Genomic DNA, 23,197 nt, shown 5'->3' on the forward strand with positions numbered 1-23,197 from the left:
TCTTGTTCAACACGTCCAATGTTTGGAGCGGTGTGTGACACGTGCGAATGTAGATTTGGGCACGATGTTGCTGTCTTAAAGATAGGTTGATTTGCTTCAAATCAATTTTTATTTTCACAGAGTTGATTTGAAAATTATCTCTTATCGTCCTATTATTCCTATCCAATCATAAATTGAAGCCCAGATTGCCCAACATTCATCAAGTCATCTTTAAATTATGATCATTGCATCATCAAATAACAAAAACTCTAAAATTAATAAAATTTTATTGCAGCATGAATGTTATTGCAGCATGAATGTTGTATAATTTCCAAATTTGTAAAATTGTGTAAAATAACTTTTATTTCACAAATCTCCGCATTTTTAAAAAAAGCTCCTTAAAAAATATCTCTTGCGCCCTGCCTTTGATGAACTAAAAGTTTAGAAAATGATGGATTTGGATTCCGTTGAAGTTTTTGAAAAAATGTCGATTCCGGCTTTTGATATTTTGCTGACTCCGATTTCAGGACCCCAAAAAGAATCGAATCCAATCCGAATATTGAATAATGGAGAAATCCGTAGTAACTTTTCAAAAGGGCGAAAACTTATATGTAAACAAACAGTCTATCCACAGAGTATCCCAGAGTGTCATTTTAATTTTTTGGCTCCATAGGGTTTGCTGGTAGCAGGCGTGCGATGTACGATGCATTTTTTTTAAATCAAGACTAACATTTCAAAAGAACGTAATAATGAATGTTTGACCCTTTTTAAATGTTAGTCTTGATAAAAAAAATTAAAATATTGTTTTCGGAAAGATCGGAAAATTTTACGAATGTTTCATGTTTTAACAGTGAAAATCGGACCATTAGTTGCTGAGATATCGAAATTAGAAAATGGTGGGTTGTTTGGGAGAGACTTTGAAAACATACATTTTCCTGTTTTTAAACCTTTGCATGGCAATATCTCAGTAATTAAGGGTCGTACAAACAAAGTTCAAAAAAGCAAAATATAGATCATTTTCTCAGCTCTTCAAAATATTTTTTTTATTTCAAAAAATGGCAAACATTGGTACTAATTTTTTTAAATGAATAACTGCGATTTTTTTTTCAAAAAAGTAAGCTAAAAGTAGCTATAACTTGAAAACGAAAACGAAAACGAAACGTGTCTAAATCAAAATTTCATTGAAGTACTTTTTGATTGCAAATTCAATTTTATATCGAAAAATGAAAAATTGTTGCAACCAATATCTTGTGTTTTTAAAAAAATCAGTATTGATTCAAAAAATCATAGCTCGGTCAAAGATTTTTTGCACATTCTGGAAATTTCTGAAAATTTGGCATTTGGAGCCTAACATTTCAAAATGGCACATAACTTTTGTAAACAATAGTGTATCCCTTTCACTCGAATGACAGTTTACATAAGGTGTGAAAGGGACACACTCTTGTCTTAAAAAGTTATGTGCCCTAATGAAATGGCAAGCACGATTTGATGTCACCTAAAACATAGAAAAAAAAATAATAAAAATAGTGTATTTTTGCAAATAAAGTTTTAGTAAAAAAAAGTAAAATTAAAAATCACCAAAAATAAATTTACGGCGTATCATTTTTTTTCAGTTTAGTCCTTATCCATACCTACAACTTTGCCGAAGCCACCAAATCGATAAAAAAATTCCTTCAAAAGATACAGATTTTTGAATTTTCATATATCATTTTTGTATGAACTGAACAGCTGCTAAATCTGTACGGAAGATTATATGGACAAACAAATGATGCAAAATGGCTCCTTTAGGCATACTGAAGCCACCAAAAAAATATCAGCTGGATTAAAAAATACAAAAAAAGTCGAAGAGACGTAATGCATTCTGCTGAAACGCTCAACCAAACCACAAAAAAAGTCGAATGACCGAAATCTCAGAGAAAAAAATCGTTCCCGAACTTTTCAAAAAGAATGTCAACCAGTTAAAGATTTTTTGTGTATTTCATTGTAAGCACCACTTGAATTAATTTATTCCGTATTGTTTACATACATTGTTCATCTACGAAAGGGCCATTTTTCGATATGTGACGTTACACCTGCAAGTGAAGTAGTGAAATCGATGTTCCGCCGAATAATCCAGACGAAGATTTTTTGAGTTTCATTTTACCAATCTTTCATGCGTGAGAGAGGAGAGCCATATTCTCTTCCGAGTTTTTCTCTTGATGTGCGTCAAAAGATTTTCTTTTGATGAATATTCTTCCATCGCTGATTACAAGTATTTATATTTTTAATTATTTGAATTAATTACGCAAATTTTCAATTTGCAGTACTTGTAAGTCTTTATTCAAGACTCCGAGAATCAAGTTTTTCTGTTGTTAGCACTCACTCCGGGCAGAACCGGGCGCTATCTAAGTGAGTTAAGCTTTTCCCAAAGAGATCGCCCTTAAACGAATCTCACCCAAATCGGGCCTGGTGAACCAGTGCTGAGAAAGTATTCTTTGGCTTTTTGTTGGAAAACTTGTCTACCTCGTGTTTCTGTGTGTGGGTGTGCGCGCACATTTGTGTGTACAGGGATATTCTTCCAAGAATAATAAATTATTCCATTATGATGGTAATACACTTCTTATATCTTGTTTGTGCACATGGGTGTGTGCGAGTGGGCAAGTTGTGTGCACCTCATTCAGCCCAGCATCCGTGTGCGACACAAAACTTAAGTCTGGAAGCATACATTGTGCTCAGAAGGATTACCGCAATGCATCCAAAGACTCCTCCGTTTTAGGGTGGGGTGACCAATTGTCGTACTTGAAAGTTGCAGGATCTTTCCAAGAGGAAGGATTCACATTTTTAAGCGCAGACAATAAAGTGAACAAAAGTCCCCACAGAGAAAAGTATTATGTTGGCACGAGGATGCTGCACTTGTTTATGTTTTAGGCAACCGTACCAGTGACAGCCAGAAAGCGTATGACAGAAACGTATTTCTCCTCGTTAAGGGACGTGGCTGTCTGGCACATTTAGAGATATACCAACCACCTACCCCCCTTCTTTTTCTTTGGGGGTTTAACCACAATGACGACGGGGATTAAAAGTCACTAAACAATGCATCTGTGGTAGGGGTGGGTTGCTTAAAATTTGCTGTAATTCTGGCATAACTAACTGTAATCACAGAGATCATACTTTTAAAGGTCTAAGGGGGGATTACAACTCGGCATTACGGATGTTTCGGTGGGATTATATCGCATGGATTGCGTAACTTTTACCTTATTGATGAAATGAGATGATTGTAATTGTCTAAGGAGATTAGCTTGCAGTTGCATGCGCAGTCACATTCTTGGACAAAACACTTTTAAATTCTAAAAATGTCTAGAAAGCTAAGCCGATTAGTTGAGGATAAATAGGGGTTTGCTCACACAAACTACGGATTACGATGAGTGCATTTGTATGCGTAGTTAAAAAAACTAAGAAGTGGAGGATTTCCATGTGAGAAAAATGTGTGAATGTATGGCGTGTAAGATTGGCGACAAACAAATTTACCACCGTTCCACACAAATTTTCGCGGGGCCAGAAAATGCCCAGGCACTGTAAATGTATCAGCATATTCCAGGTCTAATAAAACTTGTATTTTCTCATAATTTCGCTGCCGGCCATCCTTTTTGAACGAGAAGCCAAAGGTCAAATACTGGGTGTAAAAAAGTACAAAAACAGCGGTGAGCACTAGACGGCTATTATTGTTAGGTTAACTCCGAAAAAAAAATCAAGACAAAAAAAATATAACGGGAATCGATCCAATGACCTTTAACTCTACAATGCTGGGCCTTTACAGTTTCGGCTAGCACGGCCAGCTTCAGAAGATCTTAAGCCAAAATATGACGAATATGTATGCAGAAGAGGCAATCTGAGAACATTATTCTCACGCGATTAATATTATTTTCTCAGTCAAATTTGAGGTCGTATTCCTCTCGAACGTCTGCTGTGGGTGTAGAAACTTCGTTTTTTTGTGTCATACCAAGAGTGTAAGTTCAAACAAATGGGATGGGGGATGCAGAAAATGCAGCAAAAAATCAAAAAAATAATACTAAAATAAATCACAACATGTTGCGTTAGAGTGAAACAAACAATCAGTGTGAGTGTGACAGAGAGAGAGGGAGTGAATGAAACGTAGAGACGGGCACTATAAGAATGAATTACCATATTCTAATCCGTGGTCGTAAAACTGGCCTAAAATGTACAGTAAAGTGGGATAGAAATATCGTTTAGTGTGGTGGGCTATATAGTTGGTATGATGTTTATATATTTATTTAGGTTTTTGACTGAAATTGTAGACTTCGTTTTGATGGGTATGAAAAAAATAGGAGAAAATAGAAAAAAACAGAGAAGCAAACTCTTTACGAGAGAAAACTTAACCAATCAAAGCCCAATTTTTCACTGCCACTAACTTTACAGGGAGAGTCTCAATCACAAAAATTAGATCGAGAGAAGATTTTGGTACATTCCAGAGAGTTACAAGGCTAGATAGCACGAGAGAGAGAGAGAGGGGAGGGGTACCACACGCACACACATACTATCTAAGACACAACTCTAATTCGTTTGCAGAAAAGTCGACGACAAACGAAAACGGGTGTGATAGATGTGTTTTTGATGAGGATCTGTTTGGAAAGTATTTTCATTTTTGGGGAATGATTGAGGTTTTCGGAATTTTTGATTGGAATGATTTAAAAATCCTGTTGGGAACTTAAAATTTCTCCTTAAAAATTAAAATTCTTGTAGATGATTTACAGCAAATTTGCTGTCAATTTGAAAATTTTAGTTAAAGTTTACAAAAAAATCAAAACCGTCAAAACTTACTTGATCGTGGCCGTCGCGTTGTTGTCGTACCGGACCGTGAGCGTCCGGTTGTCCTGCGTGGGCGTGCCCGGGTTCGAGCCCTTCTTCTTTAAAGCTGATTTCAATGGCACTGCGTTGAATTTGGGCTCCTTCGCAGGGATTTCGTCGATACGGTTCGTATCGATGGCGGGATTTGGTTGCGACATTGTATACATGTACTCCTCGTCCGAGTCGAGCTCCTCCTGATCATTGTTTTCATGATCTGTGTTTGTTTTTTTTCGGTGAGTTTGGAAAAGAAGTAAAAAAAACCGGAATTAGAATTAGAAAATATGATAATTTTAAATTAAATTAACTGTTGTATTTTTTTAAATCCTAAATAATCTTTAACAGCAGCAATCAACCCAAATGATTTGACAAAGTTTGTCAAAACGTCAGTGATTTATTAAAATTCAATGAAAAATGTATAAATCTTGGTATTTATATTAACCTCAAAGAATCATCTCTTCTGTGAACACTACGCAGTAGGCCTGGCCAAACCAAAACAATAATATTTATTTCATCACGCATAAACCGCCAACTCATTGAATCAACAAATACCCAATTCCGACAATAACCTAATAATTTCCACCCAAATTTATTATTGGCAACGCCAATAACAATGTTCATCACACACACATACACATTCTTTCCAGACATTCTACCGCCAAATTTGGGGAAACGATTGCGGCATCGCGTGCTTGTTAGTGATTAGTGGGCACAAAATCGAAAATCATCGTCGTATTGTGCACGGTGTGTGCGCGGTATGATTAATTTGTTTTCATGTTTTAGGGTACAAAAATGGTAAACCTACATCAAACCAGCGAAACGCTTAGCAAACATCTGTTGCACATTGCATATTTTACCCCAGTAATCGGAGGGGTGTCACGTGTCAATCACACAAACACATACAGAATGGATTTCGTTATTAATGAAAGAGCACTAGAAAAAAAGCAAGCTCAGCCAGACATGTCTAATGCATTTCATTGCAGCTGTCAATTGGCATAATCGAGGAATGCAAATCAACAGGACGAGGATTTTTTGTTGCTTCTGTTAAATTCTGCTAAGTGGGAAATGCTTCTATTCGTACTACGGTGTCAGGTGGGTTGTACCTCAACAGGTGGCAAATTTGCGTCAGCTCTAAAGTCTACGAATTGGTGAAGGTGAAAGGCTACTTGGTTGGCTATCATATACAGGTAGGGTGCTGCTAATGTTTACAGCTTTGTGTGGAGGTGTGTTTCCGAAAATAGCTTTCCCTTCAAAGCCATTTTTAAAACAGTGAAATATTGCAATTGAATTATGCGTCAAAACAGAAAACAAATCTTTTCCATTTTTGTAGATTGGGGTGTTTCTAATTTCTAAGTATAAAATATTAAATTTTAAAAGCATTACATGTGAGCAATTCTCTACGAAATCGGTCTTTTTTTAGAATTTTAATTTTTGTGTTTTTTAATCCGACTGAAATTTTTTTGGTGCCTTCGGTATGCCCAAAACATGAAAAACTGCGACTATTTTCAAAAAAGTCACCTAAAAATGGATTTAACTTGAAAACGGTGCACTTTATCAAAATTTCACTAAAGTACTTTTTGATTGCAAATTTGATTTTACATCAAAAAATGAAGTTGAAAAATTTTTGCGACCAATATTTCGATTTTTTTTTAAAATCAGTATTAATTAAAAAATTCATAACTCGGTCAAAGATTTTTTGCACAACCTTGGAATTTCTGAAAAGTTGTCATTTGATGTCTTCTAAAACATATCAAAAAATGAAAAAAAATAAAAATAGGTTTTTTTTGTTTTAGTGACAAAAAGTTAAATAAAAAATCACCAAATTTTTTTATACCGTGTATCATATTTTTTCAGTGTAGTCCATATCCATACCTGCAACTTTGCCGAAGACACCAAATCGATCAAAAAATTCCTTCAAAAGATACAGATTTTAGAATTTTCATACATCATTTTTGTATGGACAGCTGCCAAATTTGTATGGACAAACTAATGATGCAAAATGGCTTCTTTGGGCATACCGAAGGCACCAAAAAAGTTTTAGTCGGATTAAAAAATAAAATCGAATGACCGAAATCTAAGAGCACTGCTCATGTGTAAAGTTTTTCTATCCAAATGTTACAAACCTAGCTTATACGAAACATAATGGGATGGTTTCTGACGTAATTGTCATAAAAATGGAACAAATTCGTTTAAACTGCCAAACCAATCTATTATTATGGGCCAGTTCTGGAAGTATTTTGTATGAAAAATTGTGACATATAAATTTGCAAAATCGTTATATTTTGTTTTTTTTTATCTTAGATTTTCGTATACAAGCTGAACAAGTCAAAGGACAGGGCAAAAATTACCTGCTTAAATCTGCCAGCATTTTTTCAGCTATAAATTTAGAAAAATCAACTAAATTTTAAGATAAAATTTACAGTTATACGAATTCGTTCAAACTATCATATTAATATAATTTTGAAACAAGCTTGGAAATTATAAAAATCAACTAACTTTAAAGCTAGGTTATCAAGTTTTAGAAACTGGTTCATACTGAACAATTTTTAGTTAAACATAGAAAAATTTAAACAAAAAGGTTGAAAAACTAGCAATTTTTCTGTAACATTCACGAGACTTCCCCTTCTGCTGTCAAAACATTGTAAAATATTTATGAATTTATGAAAATATATCTCTTCCCTAAATTTTAAAGTCTATTTCCGATTTGTGGTCCCACATTTGAACATTTTTAATATGATTATACGAGTTTTTCCCAGTGCTTATACAAATTTTTAGAAATATTTTTTGACCCCTATTTTTTTGGGAAGAGACAAAAAGTTGAAAAGAATACATTTAAGAGTTTCCAAATTATTATATTGTAAATAAATAGGGTCAGGACCTTCCTGATAGAATGTCTCTTTTTTACAGTTCCATCCATCGCAAAATGGTGATCAGATATTGTTATGCATGTATATTTTAATTTCAAGGCAAGTCTTTTGATAAGTATAAAATTGAGTATTTACAAACACATTATTTTGCTCTAAGAAATTATAAATCCCAAAAGAGCGTTTTTAAGTTAAGCATTTCATTTAAAGTTTAAAACAAATGCTTCGAAATTAAAAACAAATAAAAAGGAAAATAAAGCATTTTTTTCATTCACCAAAAATCTAAGATCCGGGAAATAATTCTAAACAGAAAAAGTTGAGATTGGTTAACCGTCAGATACCAGATTACCGAAATTAATTTTTGAAATACAGTCCAGACTCGAGTTTCGAAGTTCTCCAAAAATTTGAATCCGGATCAGCAAATATTCAGATAATCAGTTACCGTTTTATTTTAGATATACTTTTTTTGATCGTTGCTCCAAAGTGATTTAGGAATAAATCATCCAGAATGGCGGCCAATATGGCGGTGATGGACTATTGCAAATAGTCATTTGGTAATGAAACAGGCCATTGACTATTTAAATTTGACGCTAAACTCGAATTTGACATAAAAAATTAGAAAATCAAAAACAAGCGCTTTGAAATTTGAAGATATTCGGTTAATCGAAACTTCGTATATTGGCGTCTGGACCATTTTTGCATTTCGATTGTTCGAATTGGTGAGAAAATCTATTGAGTTAACAAACCAAAAAATTTAAGCAATTCACCTAAAAATTAGAAAGGTTAAGAAATTTTAAATATTTTAAATCATTTCAACCGAACATTACCCACTCTCAACACTCCCATCTGCTTAATGACGCACAGAGAACATTTTGGCATTACGCTCAACTTTGGCGCGTACACAAACGAGCACTTTGCCGAAAATAATGACGCATTTGTACGGCGGGGGTAGAGTAGCCGCCCCGAGGGAGTAACATTGTGGGACGGTTGAGGAGTTTACAATTTCCAGTCGGTCGTCTCTTGACCGACCGACAGACGGACTATAAACAGACCCAGAGAAAAGAAAAAGAAAGGAGGATTCATTCAACAGTTTTCGCGAGATTCTGGAAAATTGGTTGGTTCTAGAGTTTCATAGGTTTATGCATCGTTTACTTTTTTTGGTCGAAAATATGCGCAAAATGTTTATATTTGTTTTTATGCCAAGCTGACGCTTCTTGCCAAAACGGGTTGGTTATTTTTAAAGTGATGTGCTGTTTATTTCTACGCAATGGTTTCAAAAAGGATCAAATAATTTATTTATTTTGAAGAAATTGTAATAATCATTCAAGTTAAATACATTTAAAAGAATCGTAATTTCTAAGATTTCCTAAAATGAGATCTTTCACAAACTTAATCAAAATGTGAAAAAAATATTCCCTTAAGATGTGTGTGACGATTCATCATCGCTGTGGTATTTCGATTGGAATGAGACTTGGCGTCTTTTTTCGCGTGCGTGGGTGGTAGCTTTTACACATTTTTTTACTCTCTCTCTCTCTCGTCTCAATCTCTACCCATACATGAGAGAAAGAGCTCGAGAGTGAAGAGGAAAAAATTGCGAGGAAAATTGGGTGGTGGTGAGGCGATGTAAATGTGAGAATAAATAAATAAACAAATTGTTGGGACCGCGCGCGCGACTGCGAGTCGAGAGCCATCTGACGAGTGGTTCACTCCATACGCAAATTTCACATTTATTTATTGCGTGGTAACAGGATGGAATGTTCATTCATGGACTAAACATTGAATTGAAGATGCTCACTTGTGTGAGGAGTGTTTGGGTGTGCCCTAGTTTGGATGGAAGTCGGTCGATCATGTGTGGGAGGTGGGGTTTGATCGGATTTTGATTGGATTCACATTAATTGTGTGCCTATTAGGTGGGTTGTTGCTAATGATTGTTTGGAAAGCCTTTTTAACGACATTCTTTTGTACCTATTCAAATGAATAGATACAATTTCAACGGATTTCTCCACTCCACCTAATTGATATTGTGTTGACATTTTAATTACTCTACTCGTTAACATATTAAAATAAAAACGAATTCTAACTCTCTCTCAATCGAAAAGATGAGATTACTAAATATTCGAAAACCTGTTACTTTTGAAGGAATTTTCTGATCGGAGGCTGACAATTTCTGGGTGCCAAAAATTTGACGTTTTTCTTCGGTTTAGATTTTTTTTTCATTGCCAATTTCAAGAAAGTTTCTGATGTTTTTTTCTCGGATTTGTTTGTGCTGTAAGTGAATCTACATGCTGAAGACAAAAGTGAAGCTCTGCGAGATTTTTTTTTGTGTGGCGTAACGGAAAGGATTTCCGTTTAGTTCCAGCCGTTCCGGCAAGGCCAGAAGTTGTTCACAACCCGTGGATGCCTGGATTCGATGATGTTCTAGTGAAGCAACAGCATCTCAAGTGAAGCAACAGCATCGTATTCGATGTATATTCGGTTTGTCGAATGCATTGAGGACCCTTGGTGAGATCTTTCCATACGTTTTTTTTGCCAGATTATTCATATTATATTCTATTTATCAAATGAAATATCCTTCCTACCTCACCCCATCCTCCATGTCCCTCATCCAAATTACATCCCCACCTCCTCCCTCTTCCCCCTCCTAAAATAATCATAATTACTTGCCAAATTTACACTTACACACCCAACCACAACTCATTCGGAGCGTTTGGTACGGTATGTCCACGCATCCTTCCTCCCCTGTTGATTCTGTGAAATGTGATCCGTTCTCAGAATCTGTCTCTGCGGTTAATGCAACGCAGTAGGCCTGGCCGCTTTAATTTTTGCAATACATTTTCGGGGTTACTCGGATGTAATGCAATCATTAATATTGACAAGAAAGGACTTGGGGCGTAATCTAACCAAAAGTTCTTCCAGGATGCTTTCTTCGGACTGGCTGCGCTTGTGTTTGATTAGATTAGATTAGATTAGAAAACCTGTTACTTTTGAAGGAATTTTCTGATCGATTTTATGTCTTCGGCAAAGTTGCGGACTATTCAGGAAAAAATAGGGACACGGAAATTACCGAATTTTAAATTAACTTTTATTTACAGAAATTCAATTTCCTAAAATCTGTATGCCTTAAAAAATATATGTTTCAGGGGACAAAAACCCGCAACTTTTAAGGGTGCACAGCAACGAAGGATGTTGTTGTCTTCTTATTCCAAAAGTGTCAAACTTACGGACCCAAGCCATAGAGAAACATGGACAGAAACTTTTAAGCTCATTTTTTTTTGGTTTTAAAAAAAAATGTGTTTTTTGTGAAAAATAGAAATTTGAGCTATTTTTTAAGTTTTTGATGAAAATCAAATTTGCAATCGAAAAGTACTTATTAGGCCGATGCAAATATTTAAAAAAGTTTTTGTCCCTCGGCCCTGGCCGAGGTCAAGGGGGGGGGCAAAAAAATAAAAAAATATAAAAATTTTAATAACAAGCCATAGTCTTTACATTTAAATGAAAAAAGTGTTTTAAAATGCATTTTACACTAGTTTAGTTGTTTTGCAATCATTAGTTTTCAAAAAATCTAAGATCTGACAAAAACAAAAATTGTATCGAAAAAAAAGATTTTGCATCGAAAATTTTCAAAAAATCTAAAGATTTTTTAATAAACCCAAACATGCTAAAAATGATTTTAAACGCAGGAGAATGTATTTTAATTTGATTTCAGTTGGTTGCACTTGAATTTTCATTGAAATTTTGAAGTTTATTGTAAAAATATTTTTTTTGCGCCCTGATTTTTCGGGCCAATTTTGAAAGGGGGGGTGACAAAAACTTTTAAAAATATTTGTACCAGCTTTAAAGATTTTTCGATAAAGTGCACCGTTTTCAAGATATTGCAACTTAAAGTTTGATTTTTAACTGGAAAATTCCCGTTTTTCGATATTTTTAAATAGTGGCAATAGTGACTATTGACAATAGTTTTTGTCAATTTCTAAAAACATTTGTTTCGAAAAGCAAAAAAAAAAAATGGAGGAAAAAGAAACAAGAAAAATGTTTTTTTGTAAGTTTTGTAAGTATTTGAGCTATAATTTACTAAATTTAAGTGAATAGGTCCAATATAGGTTCTAGGCTCAAAATAGGGACATATACCCTATTTCAACACTTTCTAATGCCAATATCTTAGCACTAATTTTCAATGTTGAAAAATGAAACATTTGTGAAATTTTGTGATCTCTTCGATTTTTTTTTTGAAAATTTTGGAATCAAGAATAATATTTTAAAAAGGCCAAGCATTAACTATTACGCCCATTTCAAAATTTTCAAAATATTTATTTCGATATGATCATAATATTTAACAATGTTTCATTTTGAAACAGCTTCAAGATACAACAATATCTAATTTACGAGATACAAAAGTATTTATTAGGATGTAACAAAAATGACTTTTTGGCGGGCATTCAAGGGTTTGTTCCGGTGGGCATACTGAGCCCAAATCCAAAATATGAGCTTGATTGGACGAAACAGGAGCTGGCGCTCCGCCCTTCAATTTTAAATGGGATTTAACCCGTAAAAAAGATTTTTTCAAAAATGTCACTTTTTGAGGCATTTCGGCCACTGAAGCGTTTATTTTCAACATCATTGGCTTGTAGGCGAGATCCTTGCGCATCTTTTGGTATATATAACATTGAAATTTGGAGCACCCTGGAGCTCGGTACAGACCTTCAAAGTTTGGCATTTTTTTTTCGAAAAATCGGTACCGGCAAAAAAGATATGCGTCGCGCCTCGAGACGCCCGAGACGCCATTTGATTTCGCCGGGGCCGATTTTTCGAAAAAATACCAAACTTTGAAGGTCTGTACCGAGCTCCAGGGTGCTCCAAATTTCAATGTTATATATACCAAATGATGCGCAAGGATCTGGCCTACAAGCCAATGATGTTGAAAATAAACGCTTCAGTGGCCAAAATGCTTCAAAAAGTGACATTTTTGAAAAAAAATCTTTTTTTACGGGTTAAATCCCATTTAAAATTGAAGAGCGGAGCGCCAGCTCCTGTTACGTCCAATCAAGCTCATATTTTGGATTTGGGCTCAGTATGCCCACCGGAACAAACCCTTGAATGCTCGCCAAAAAGTCATTTTTGTTACATCCTAGTATTTATATAACTAACGCCCTTTTCAAATGTCATCCTCAAGTGCAACTAGCTCTATATACACATAAATGGCTTACATGATCATATGATAACATGAAAACATCGCTGTATAGTTGTTTCGGCCAAAAAAGTGACAGAAAGACGATTTTTTCAGCACGAGTCGTACATGGATAAATACGACTGAGAGTTTAAATAAAAAAACAAGTTTTGCTAGTTGAATACCTATTTTTTGCACATTTTGTACTTGTTTTTTTCTCGGGCCGTCAAGATAAGTGTCAAACTCCTAAACAGTATTGGAAAGGATTGACTTTCGATACAAATTCACCACTCAAATTGATGCTGAAAAGTACTTTTCAGTACTGTTATTCTTTGGCGATGAAAAATAGGCTGTTTCGTCATTCGAGGATGACAGAAAAAGCATGATTTTGTAATTTAGAAATAACTAAAAGCATATAAATTATTGGCCAACCTATGCTGATGGTAACTGATGTTATCAATGCTATCAATCGAGTAAGCAAATATATTTTGTGCATTTTTAGTATTAGGGTATGACATTTTTGAAGGAAATTTCAACTTTTTTTTTTTTAATTCTCGATGTACAGAGATGTAATTAAGCTTGAATAAAGCAATTATGATTAAAAGTGTTGCCCCAATGTATACCGTTTCTAAAATGATTCGACACGTGGCATTTCGCTGCCCTACGTGCAGTCGTGCGTGCGTGCAGTGTGTGTACTCACCATCGTAATCGTAATCGTTCATATCTAACGGTATAATGTTACTCGCGCTAATACTATTATTGCTACCGGTAGTAGTGGAATGCACATTAGTAGAGCCATGCAGCTGTTGTTGCTGTTGTTGTTGCTGCTGCTGTTGCTGCAGCGCTTGTTGCTGCTGCATGTGTTGCTGGTGTTGTTGCAGGTGCTGCTGAAGTTGCTGGTGGTGTTGCTGGTGGAGTGCCTGCTGTTGCTGCGTCATCGACCGTCCACCAATCAGCGTGGGACTCGGGGTGGAGAACATTGGCGGTGGCGGAATCGGACCGATTTCGGACACCGGAATCGGCGGTTCCGGTAGCTCCGACAGCATGATGTGGTTCGCCAGGTGGTGTGAGTGCGGGTGCTGGCCATGGCCGTGGAGTTGGTGGTGTTGCTGGAGGGCCTGCTGGTGCTGTTGGGCCACGGCAGCCGCCGCCGCGGACAGGGCCGCTTGCGATGGGAGTTGGTTGGATTGCTGCTGGTGCTGGTTCTGCAGCTGTTCGCTGTTCGGCGGTGGCGTCTTCCGTTGATTATCTTGAACTGTAAGGAAAGAGAGAATGGCATTTTGGGTTAGTTCTTTTTGATCAATGGTGGTTCAGTTTTGCAGTTCAAATGTGTATCAAGCCTTTTTACTAAACAAGTCTGGTAGCAGAATGAATCAATGTGTGTGTGTGGGTGGGTGTAACTCAGCGGTCTATGGTGAGACGAACGAAATGGACAAGAAGCAGCTACGAGAGCAACATCAACACGCGCAACGCAACGCTACGAGTACTTACAACCATCGCTGTGGTAGCAGTGACCCCGGCGGGTCGCAACGGACAGCTTGGCCACGGTCGCCGGAGGTCCGAGCGAGTTCGGACGTTCCGGCTTCGGCTGATGGTGGTGGTGATGGTGCTGCTGCTGCTGCTGGAGTTGGTCGGCAATGGTCGCCACCTGGGACGATCCTGCCGACGACGAAGTCGACTGTTGATCGACGCCATTGGCGCTACTACCCTGGCCGTCAGTCTTTTCTTTCCGTGGCTCTGTGTACGTTTGTGTTTTTATGTGTTCGAGGTTACATTTGTTAGTGGGTCACACGGACGAGACACGACAACATTCAAAATTGTTGGTGGATTGTTGCAAGAAGTGGTTGTGGTGGTTTATTTGTAGTAGTGCGAAGTTTTGGAGGTGCGCGCGGGCATGTTACGGTTAGAATTGGGGGGAAGAAAAAGAAGAAAAAGGGAGAAAAACAATGTAGCAAAAGCGACTCAACAAACACACTAAAACTATTCAAACGGGTGGGTTGACTTAAAGGGGTTCAATTTAGTGGCTTTGTACACTAGTTTTAAAGTAATTCTAGTACTTCGAAAGGCGGTGTGTTAGTGGCGGTATCTAGTTGCTAGTATTGGACGGTATTGTTTCTATTCATTTGTTTCGGTGTTTCTGACTGGAGCTAGAATGTTAGAGCTGCGTGTTTGGCAATCGATTGTTTCCTGAGAAATTCTCATTGTAGTGTGGCTTGTGCCGCTCTAAACTACACGTTGTGCAACAATATCACTCGTTCATACCACAATTTCTCATCATTCAACCAATTTTATCTGAAATTTAAAGAAAGTTTATGAGAACTACCATGCGTCTCCACCAAAAAGTAATCCCAAGGAGACGCACGGTGATTCATCTCAACCCTATTTAATAATTTTTCCACATATTCCATACGTTTTTGTATGGGGAAAGTCACTTTTTAATGTATTGTATTTTTTTAGTATTTTAGCCAATCTTACGATTCTTGTCAAAATAGCCACAGTAGATGATCGAGAGTAAAATGGTCACTTTTTGGAATGAGAGGTTGCCGCTAGAACCAAGAGATTATGCGCTAGAATTACACAGTAAACAATATAAAACTTGTAGGTAAAGAACGGTGTAAATTTAATCCAATCCATGTAATTTTATATCAATTTACCCCGTAAAAAAATGAATAGAGAAGGTCTGAAATTTCATGGTGTAGTATTATCTCTTGTGTTGGTGAAAATCTTTATTTCAATTTATATTGAAAAAATTTAATTACTCCGGAGAAGACGTGGATTAACACATTTTTAGAGGTAATAGAACCAATTTTTCTGAATTGGAAGATGTAGCAAATTCTAGGTGTATTATTTCCATGATTTATTTTTTAACTTTTTGGGTTCAAAAAATACAATTACACGTAGAAAGGGTAAATTCATATTTTATTAGAATGAAGGTAAAACAGTTCTGGATCCTACACAGAAAAAAAGAAGTTTTTCAGTTGCATGTGAATGACCTTAGAGCAAAAAAAAAAAAAAAAATGCAATATTTCATAAAACTGTATGTAAAATTACTAGTTTTTGCTGTTAAAATTGAAAATAAATATTAATCATTTTTTGAGGCATTGATACACATTTTTTCTAATACAAGGTCTGAGATGTTGATTTTTTTAGTGTAATTTTACATCAATTCATGAAAAGAAAAAGTTGGTATAAAAGAATATAATAAAACTAAGATTAAAAACAAAGTAAAAAAACAGTTTCGTAAGGAGGAAAATTTGTTCAATATTACCCCATTTTCGATGTAATTTTCCTTCAATTAACGTGGAGAAAGTTCAATTACCTATTAAAAAATGTAATATCACCATATTTTTTACTGCGAAAACTACCTTATTTTCAACTTAAAAATTGTGTTAGTCTTTGACGGTATAAATAAACTTTTTTGTGATGTAGTTTTTCAAAATTCTTTCTTTGTGAAATTACACATAAAAAGAGGTAAATTTTATTTTTTTTAAATATGGATAGCACATTTGTTTGCAATTAAACTTTTAAAAATTTTCAGATGTAATATAATTATGATTTTTAATCTGCACACAGTAGAAAGTGGAAATATAAAATCTGTATAACTTGATGGTTTAAATGTACATCTTTATTAATGTAATTTTGTCACAATTTATGTTGAAAAATGAAATTACGTTCAAAAAGCTGTGAATTTACACAGTTTTGAGGTAAAAAACAACATTTTTTTTACTGAATTATTAGATTTACCAATTTAATATGTCATTTTTCTTACTATGAGTAATTGTGCACAATTTTTGGATGTTTAAGCGCCATTCCCACTAAAGAGAGGGTTCTTCGCGTTCAATCAAACACTTTGAAACCGACATCTTCCCGCCAGCTGTTTCACACACGTACACATCGATGCGAGACATGTAAGTAACACTCGTAACATGTGTGAACCTCGCGAACGTTTACGTGCTCCAGGGCCATTTGACTCTATTACCGATATGGGTTCGTGCTGGAAGTTGATCGTTAAAATCGTAACAATTTCCCCAACGCTCTGTGCGAAGAAACAAAGTAACATTAAGCCCAGCGGTTGTCGTCTTCGTTGGGGGGCAGGTTATCCGTTCAAATTGTTTGGCTATTTTTGGCAACCAAAGTCTCAAACAGTCGTCAGCACTTGGCTGAATAATACCACGGTTCGATATTCGTGTCACTGAGGACGACGGCGGTGGTTTGAGACTTGACTGACGCCGAACGACCTGACTCACCGCGGAATTTGGGCCATTGATCCTTTGAGACACCGTCGTCGTCGAAGCGAAACGGTTCGATTTGGTTGATTTGGTAACACTTTGGGTGCAGTGTTTTGGGTGTGCTGATTCAGTTTTGTAAAATTACATGTAATGTTGTGTAAGACAAGCTTTTAAAATTCATCGAAATTCATACGTTTCCGAATGTTACATGAAAGTAATTTGGATCGCATGTAAAATTGCATGTAAGTAATTTGGATTGAATGTAAAATTGCGCGCTGCAAATTTTACATGAAGCTAAATTTTTAAATGCTTTTTTATTGAGCATGCAAAATTACTAAAATGTGTAATATTACATGTAAAATATGCAATATTTTTGTGGTAGCAATACACTTCACTGTACGACAATAGAAAGCCTAAATTTGGAAATCGAGCTCGACCTTGTATTTTCGATTTGAATTTCACCTTGAATTTAATGCCATCGCAAAACGAAGGCAATAAATCATAATGGATCAAGAAATAACAACCGGGTTGTTGAAAGCTTTCGGAAGACAAGTCGGTGAAAGCCTCGCATAATAAGTGGAGCATATCTATTCTTAAAAACCACTCCACTTCCTAAAGAATCGCGCACCGTCCTGTCAATTTCAATCGTGCGCAAAGTAGCACAATTTTAGCATTTTTGAGTAGAACAAAAAAGTTGCATAACAGTCGCGAAACTTTGCTCGCCAAATGATAAAGTTAAATCCGCTGCGTTTTTTTCCTTTCGCGAATAAATGTGGCAGCCTTGAAAGTTTTTCGTACGGCGAGCTTTTCGCGAGAAAGCTTGCGGTTCACCGCGCATAAATAAAGTGCGAAAATATTAATTCACTCCTTGTGCGGTCCTCAAACCAACCGAATCGTGGTGGTTTTATCGCCAGGGTTTTTTTCCGGTTTCCAGACGAAGGCGTGAACATTTTTGAGTGATTCAGAACTAAATTATAAATATTTTTGCTATTTGACAAAAAAAAAACTTGTAACTTTACATGCAAATTAATGTAATGTTTTCAAAACATTCGAATCGTTACAATACTGACATGTGATCAGTTTTTAATCTAAGGCATCATAACTTGTTTTTTTATTCTTTATTTTCATTAATCTGGCACACATCTTTACATGGAATTTACATGCAAATTTATGTATTTTTTCAAAGCAATAAATTTAATTATGAAAGAGGATATTCAAATATATGTGATTTTCACAAGAATTTTCCATCACTGCCCCAGCAATCCCTTTTCCAACGTGGGGAAATTGATTGGAGATTTTTCTTTCCGTCGACGAGAAGCAAAACCGCGCACACTTGGAAAAAGCTTTTCTGCTCATCACAAAGCCAAAGTTTTGCGTTTGCCACCGCGAAGAATCAATGATGCAGGGTGGATGCTTAGTAAGTTTCTTTCTTAAAAGGACTTCCTCTCTCCTGGCAATCTCCCTGTTGAGATCCGCCAAATCGGTTGAGTAATTGACAAAGTTTTGCGCACCACAAAAAGGGGTGATAATCGGTGAACACACGCAAACACGATGGAAACTGTCTGGAATTTTCAGAGGGGATTTGTTTTTTTTTTGAAAATATTAGAAATTTCTGTTCATTTCTATGTAAGAATGGTAGGTAATTTTGCACATAACTGTAAGTAAAATTACATGACTTGCCTCTTCTTAAAAAATAAGCAAAACTAAGCAATCATTTGTTTCAATCACGCCTCAAGAAGCTACTCAGTAGACGGTATCGAACCGAATAAGAGGATTTAATTTTATGTTCTACATTTTTACACTTTCTCATTACGTGCTGACGAGAGAGTAAAAAAACGGAAAATCTCAAGTTGGCTGGAAAACCCAACGATAAGTGCAACACTCATAACGGGAATGAAAAAATAAAACGAAGAAAAACGCAACCATGGGGTGGTCATAAAAGCCACCGTGCAATGTTTCCCTGCGGGAGTTTTTCATCAATCTTGCTGAACCGCCACCGCACCGGCAGCCACGGTAATAAAAGGGGATGACATTTGCGCGCTGGGATGGCCCCCTTCTAAATGAGCAACAGAGTTCGATTTGAGAGCTTTTGCGTGTTTTGATTCGAACTGTTGCTTGAAAAACATGAAAACGTTTCTTGAAGGGTTTGAAAAAAATACATGAAAATGACTGTAATTTAACATTTAGCTTGACTTTATCAACTTTGAGATCTAATAAAGTTAAGTTCATCTTTTTTGTAAGATTCAAAATTATGCATTAAAAATCGAAAATTTGTGTTTGAAAAAATTACATGAAATTGACAGTAATTATGTATTCTACGTTTTACTTTATCAAATATGAGTTCCAATAAAAGTTTATTTCGTCTTTTTAAGATTCGATAACATGTTTTAAAAAAGTGACATTTGGTTTGAAATTGTCAGATACAAATTTACATGGAAGTGACTGTGATTTTATACCTGATTTATTTTCCTCTTCAACTTACTTCAGAAACGAATTAATGCTTGGTATTCGTTCACGAGATGACACTCATTCCACAACCCACGCCATTAAGGAGGGGCGAAACTTTTCCCACCAGTAATTTTGTGGTTGTCCCAGCTGCTTCATAACAGCGTGTGTGAGGGGGTGGTTAATGAGTTTAACGATAAATGACAACACAGTTGAAAAAAGTGTAATTTTAAGAAAAAAATTCAATAAAAATCTTTTCGGAATTTCTATAAATGTCATATCGATAACTCCAAAAACCTTATCCCAAAAATTTTGCCAACCAAATGGAGCAAAAAGTCCTTCCATAGAAAGGGAATCAAATCACGTAAAAAGAATTATGCTCAAATTATGCTTTTATCTTGGAAGCAGGTGGCACAACAAAGGCTTTATTAGTTTTGTCACACCCACGGCACGGGATGACAGATCTACTGGGCTGGAAACAGTTGCAGTGGTTTTCGCAGGCTGTTTGCATGGATGGAATTGCGTAGGCGGGATTCTTGGAAGAAGAGAGACCTCGTTGATTAGAAAATTGAATCAGTTGGAAGAGGCTTCCATTTTTTTGGTCTTCAGTTATGCACAAAGAAAACGTGGTTAACGTAAAATTGAATGAAAATTTGTAATTTTACGTATAATTTGATGTAAAATTTAAGAGAAAAAACTACATTTAAATGTTATTCCTTTTATGATAAAAGATTGAAAGATTACACAACTCTTCATCAAATCGCCAAATTAAATTCCCTCCTCCAGCAAACAATTTTAATTGCAAAACTTTGCAACCGAAAAGCCGAACCGCCCACGAGCAAATTGAATCACAAGTCCTTTCCCCTCCAATCAATCTTTCGGTAGCCCCAACCAACAGAGGCCCCGGATATCCGGACGCGATCAATCGAACCCCTCTCGAAATTGAATCGCAACTGTTGCGAGCATTGACAACATTCACTAATTTGATTCTAATTTCATTGGACTCTCGAATTTCCCAGCGTCGAAAAAGAGCACACAAACAAAAAACAGCGATTCAAGGAGCAGGTCAAACGTCTGCGAAACGACGACGATTCTCGAATCGAATCTTCCACTTGAATGATTATCACTGATTTTCCGTTTCGCAGGCGATATTTTTTTTGTGATGTTCTTTTCTCTTTAGGACGATGCACTCCTAGACTTTGGGACGTCGTAGAAATCGAACGTCGAAAGGAAAAAAATCTTTTACTATTCGAAAGTCATCGGCTTGGCTGAGAGAGAGGGTAAAGTGGGATGATTCTGGACAGTAAAATTACATGCACTGTGATGTAATTTTTTTGATGATTTTCACATTTGAAAAGATGGTTTATTTGTACATATTTTTGAGTTTTAATTCAGGGTTTTTAACCAATTACATAAAAAATCATGTAAACTTTATTATTTTTGTTTCTAAAACCTGTAATGGAACTATCGATTTAATGTTATTTAAATTTACAAAAAAAGTAACGTAAATATTACACTTATCTCTCGTAGAAAAAAAAAATTGCGTACGGCTTTCCTCTAATGTTGAAATAATAATATTGTCCCAATTACAGATTCCTCAACCCTACAAAAAGATAGCACTCTTTATCGATATTGTTGAGATAAAACTATAGCAGAAGACAAAAAATCACACCAAAATAAATAACACAAAAAAGCGAAACAACGCCGAAAAGTTTCTGACGCGAGAAAACTTTTGGCTAAGGCAGTTGTACAAACAGAAAGACAAGTTTTTTTTATTCCCATTTCTACTGCTACTTTCTTTGTTCCATGGTGGGAAAGTTATTCCCCGCACAAAAAAAAAATAGTGACTGGAATTTCGATAGAGGGAGAAAAGGGGACAAGACATTTTCCTGTCGGACCAGCAAAGAGGCAAAATTGGCCAATCGAAATCCCGAAGGGATGGGTGTGTCTGGTCGGCCATCTGGTTTTGGCGATATCGAAATTAGTTTCTGTCAAACTGTAATGTCGAAAAGGGGGTGTGTTATCGGGTGGAATTTATCGGCGGTGACACTTTGTGATATGAATGTTTTCTTTGCAGTCGGTTATGAATTTAAGATTGCAAATCTTCGTATTTATTGCAAGTAATTAGGTAAAGTTGCATGTAAATTTAAAATTTTCTCCAAAGAAAAAAGTACATGATATATCATGTACCAGAAAGGATTATGACAAGTGATGTAAATTTTAATTTTTATGGTTTATTTAAAAAAAAAAGATTCATGACAGATAAGTTTTTTGAAACACCACAAAAAAAACTTAAATTTTACACTTCCTTCAATGTAAATTTTCTTCAAAAACAATGTCAAATAATTTGTAAACGCGAGAAATGAAACCACTATCATTTCTCGCGCTTACAAATTTTTTAACAGAACATGTTCATTCCAACTGCAATTATGTTCCAGCTCATTCGATACGTATTGAAAACTCATAATTGGTAGAAATTGGACGGTTGCATTGAAATTACATTTTCACACGACTCTCATGTAACTTTTAGTTATCTGTTACATGACATAAAAAAGTAGCATTTTTAAAAATTACTTTTGTTTTGATGAAATTTATTTACAAGATAAACAAGAAATAAAGTTTTTTTTGCAGAAATAATCTTTATGGAAAAAATTACAGTTACTTTAGTGTAAATTTACATGAAAAGCGTTTATCGTTCGCGGATTGATCCATGTCACGCCTAAATATTGGAAATAAACATATTTATTTCATTTCCAATTACATTCCATCCCTCGAAAGGTGTTTATGATGCTTTCCAAACACCAATTTTCAATTTACTTCCGCTTCCGGAAATCAGACCAAGCGAAAAAAAAACTGGAAATAACCCAACATCGATTTCCGGTGCCAGAATGCCTCGCTAAGAAATGATGGGAAGGTTTTCCTTTTGATTATAATATAATGCCATTTCCCCGTGGCCGATTTTCCCCGACGGCCGGAACTTTCTGCGCCAACCAAGACATTCCAATATCAATCCGGACTATTTCCGGTGGTGGTGGCAGATCCCCTTCTCGAGCGACGGTTGTTGTGAAAAAGAGCGGTACAAATGTTTATGTATGATTACATAAGCATTCCCAGGGTCTTCTTTTTATTGAGGGGAGAGAATAAGAAAAAAAAAAAAGGTTCGAGGAACAGATGTGCCATGCAGTGATGGCAAAAGTTGAAATTTGGAAAACCTTTGTTCACCAATACACTGTCATTGAGATATTCGAAAAAAAAATTTCATTTCTCCAAGAAAATTGTTTTCTCTTCACAGAGCTGAACAGCTCGCCAAGAGTTAATACATTGCTCACAAGAAGAAAAATTGAACAATGCTTAAACATGTCACCACCTGCTCACTGTGAGCACTTCTAAAATTTGTTTGGCAACACTAGCTTTTTGTTTGAAGAATAATTTTTAACGTTAAATTTGACAAAATTGATATTATGTCAATTATACTTTTTTTAAGTTCAATTTATTTGCAATGTAGTCAAACTTTGGCACCTCTGACACCACTCCATGGAGACAGAAGGAAAAAAAACTATTTCTGCAACTCTTTATTATAATTTGATTCGTTTTATGTCTCCTGTCAGCTCTGTTGGAAGGAAAAAAGGGGCAGGGAATTTCCTTTTCAAACATCGTCTTGGAATCCTGCACCG

The 23,197-nt window shown here is 35.8% G+C and overlaps 1 protein-coding gene across 6 annotated transcripts in view; it reads right to left on the bottom strand.

The window, feature by feature from the left end:
- The window catches only part of LOC6052250 (homeobox protein 5), a 258,274-nt gene that overhangs the window by 17,784 nt on the left and 217,293 nt on the right, over window positions 1-23,197 (bottom strand). For 4 of the 6 annotated variants that reach the window (XM_038264780.1, XM_038264779.1, XM_038264783.1 and 1 more), the window contains 4 exons: window positions 14,341-14,586; window positions 13,550-14,104; window positions 4,798-5,038; window positions 4,141-4,170 (listed from right to left, as the gene is read on the bottom strand). In XM_038264780.1, coding sequence (XP_038120708.1) covers window positions 4,141-4,170; window positions 4,798-5,038; window positions 13,550-14,104; window positions 14,341-14,586 — 1,072 coding nt within the window. The remainder of the gene's footprint in view (window positions 1-4,140; window positions 4,171-4,797; window positions 5,039-13,549; window positions 14,105-14,340; window positions 14,587-23,197) is intronic. The other 2 variants (XM_038264781.1, XM_038264785.1) reach the window with 2 other exon arrangements.

Source organism: Culex quinquefasciatus, chromosome 3, assembly GCF_015732765.1.
Source record: "Culex quinquefasciatus strain JHB chromosome 3, VPISU_Cqui_1.0_pri_paternal, whole genome shotgun sequence".
Taxonomy (NCBI): Eukaryota; Metazoa; Arthropoda; class Insecta; order Diptera; family Culicidae; genus Culex; species Culex quinquefasciatus.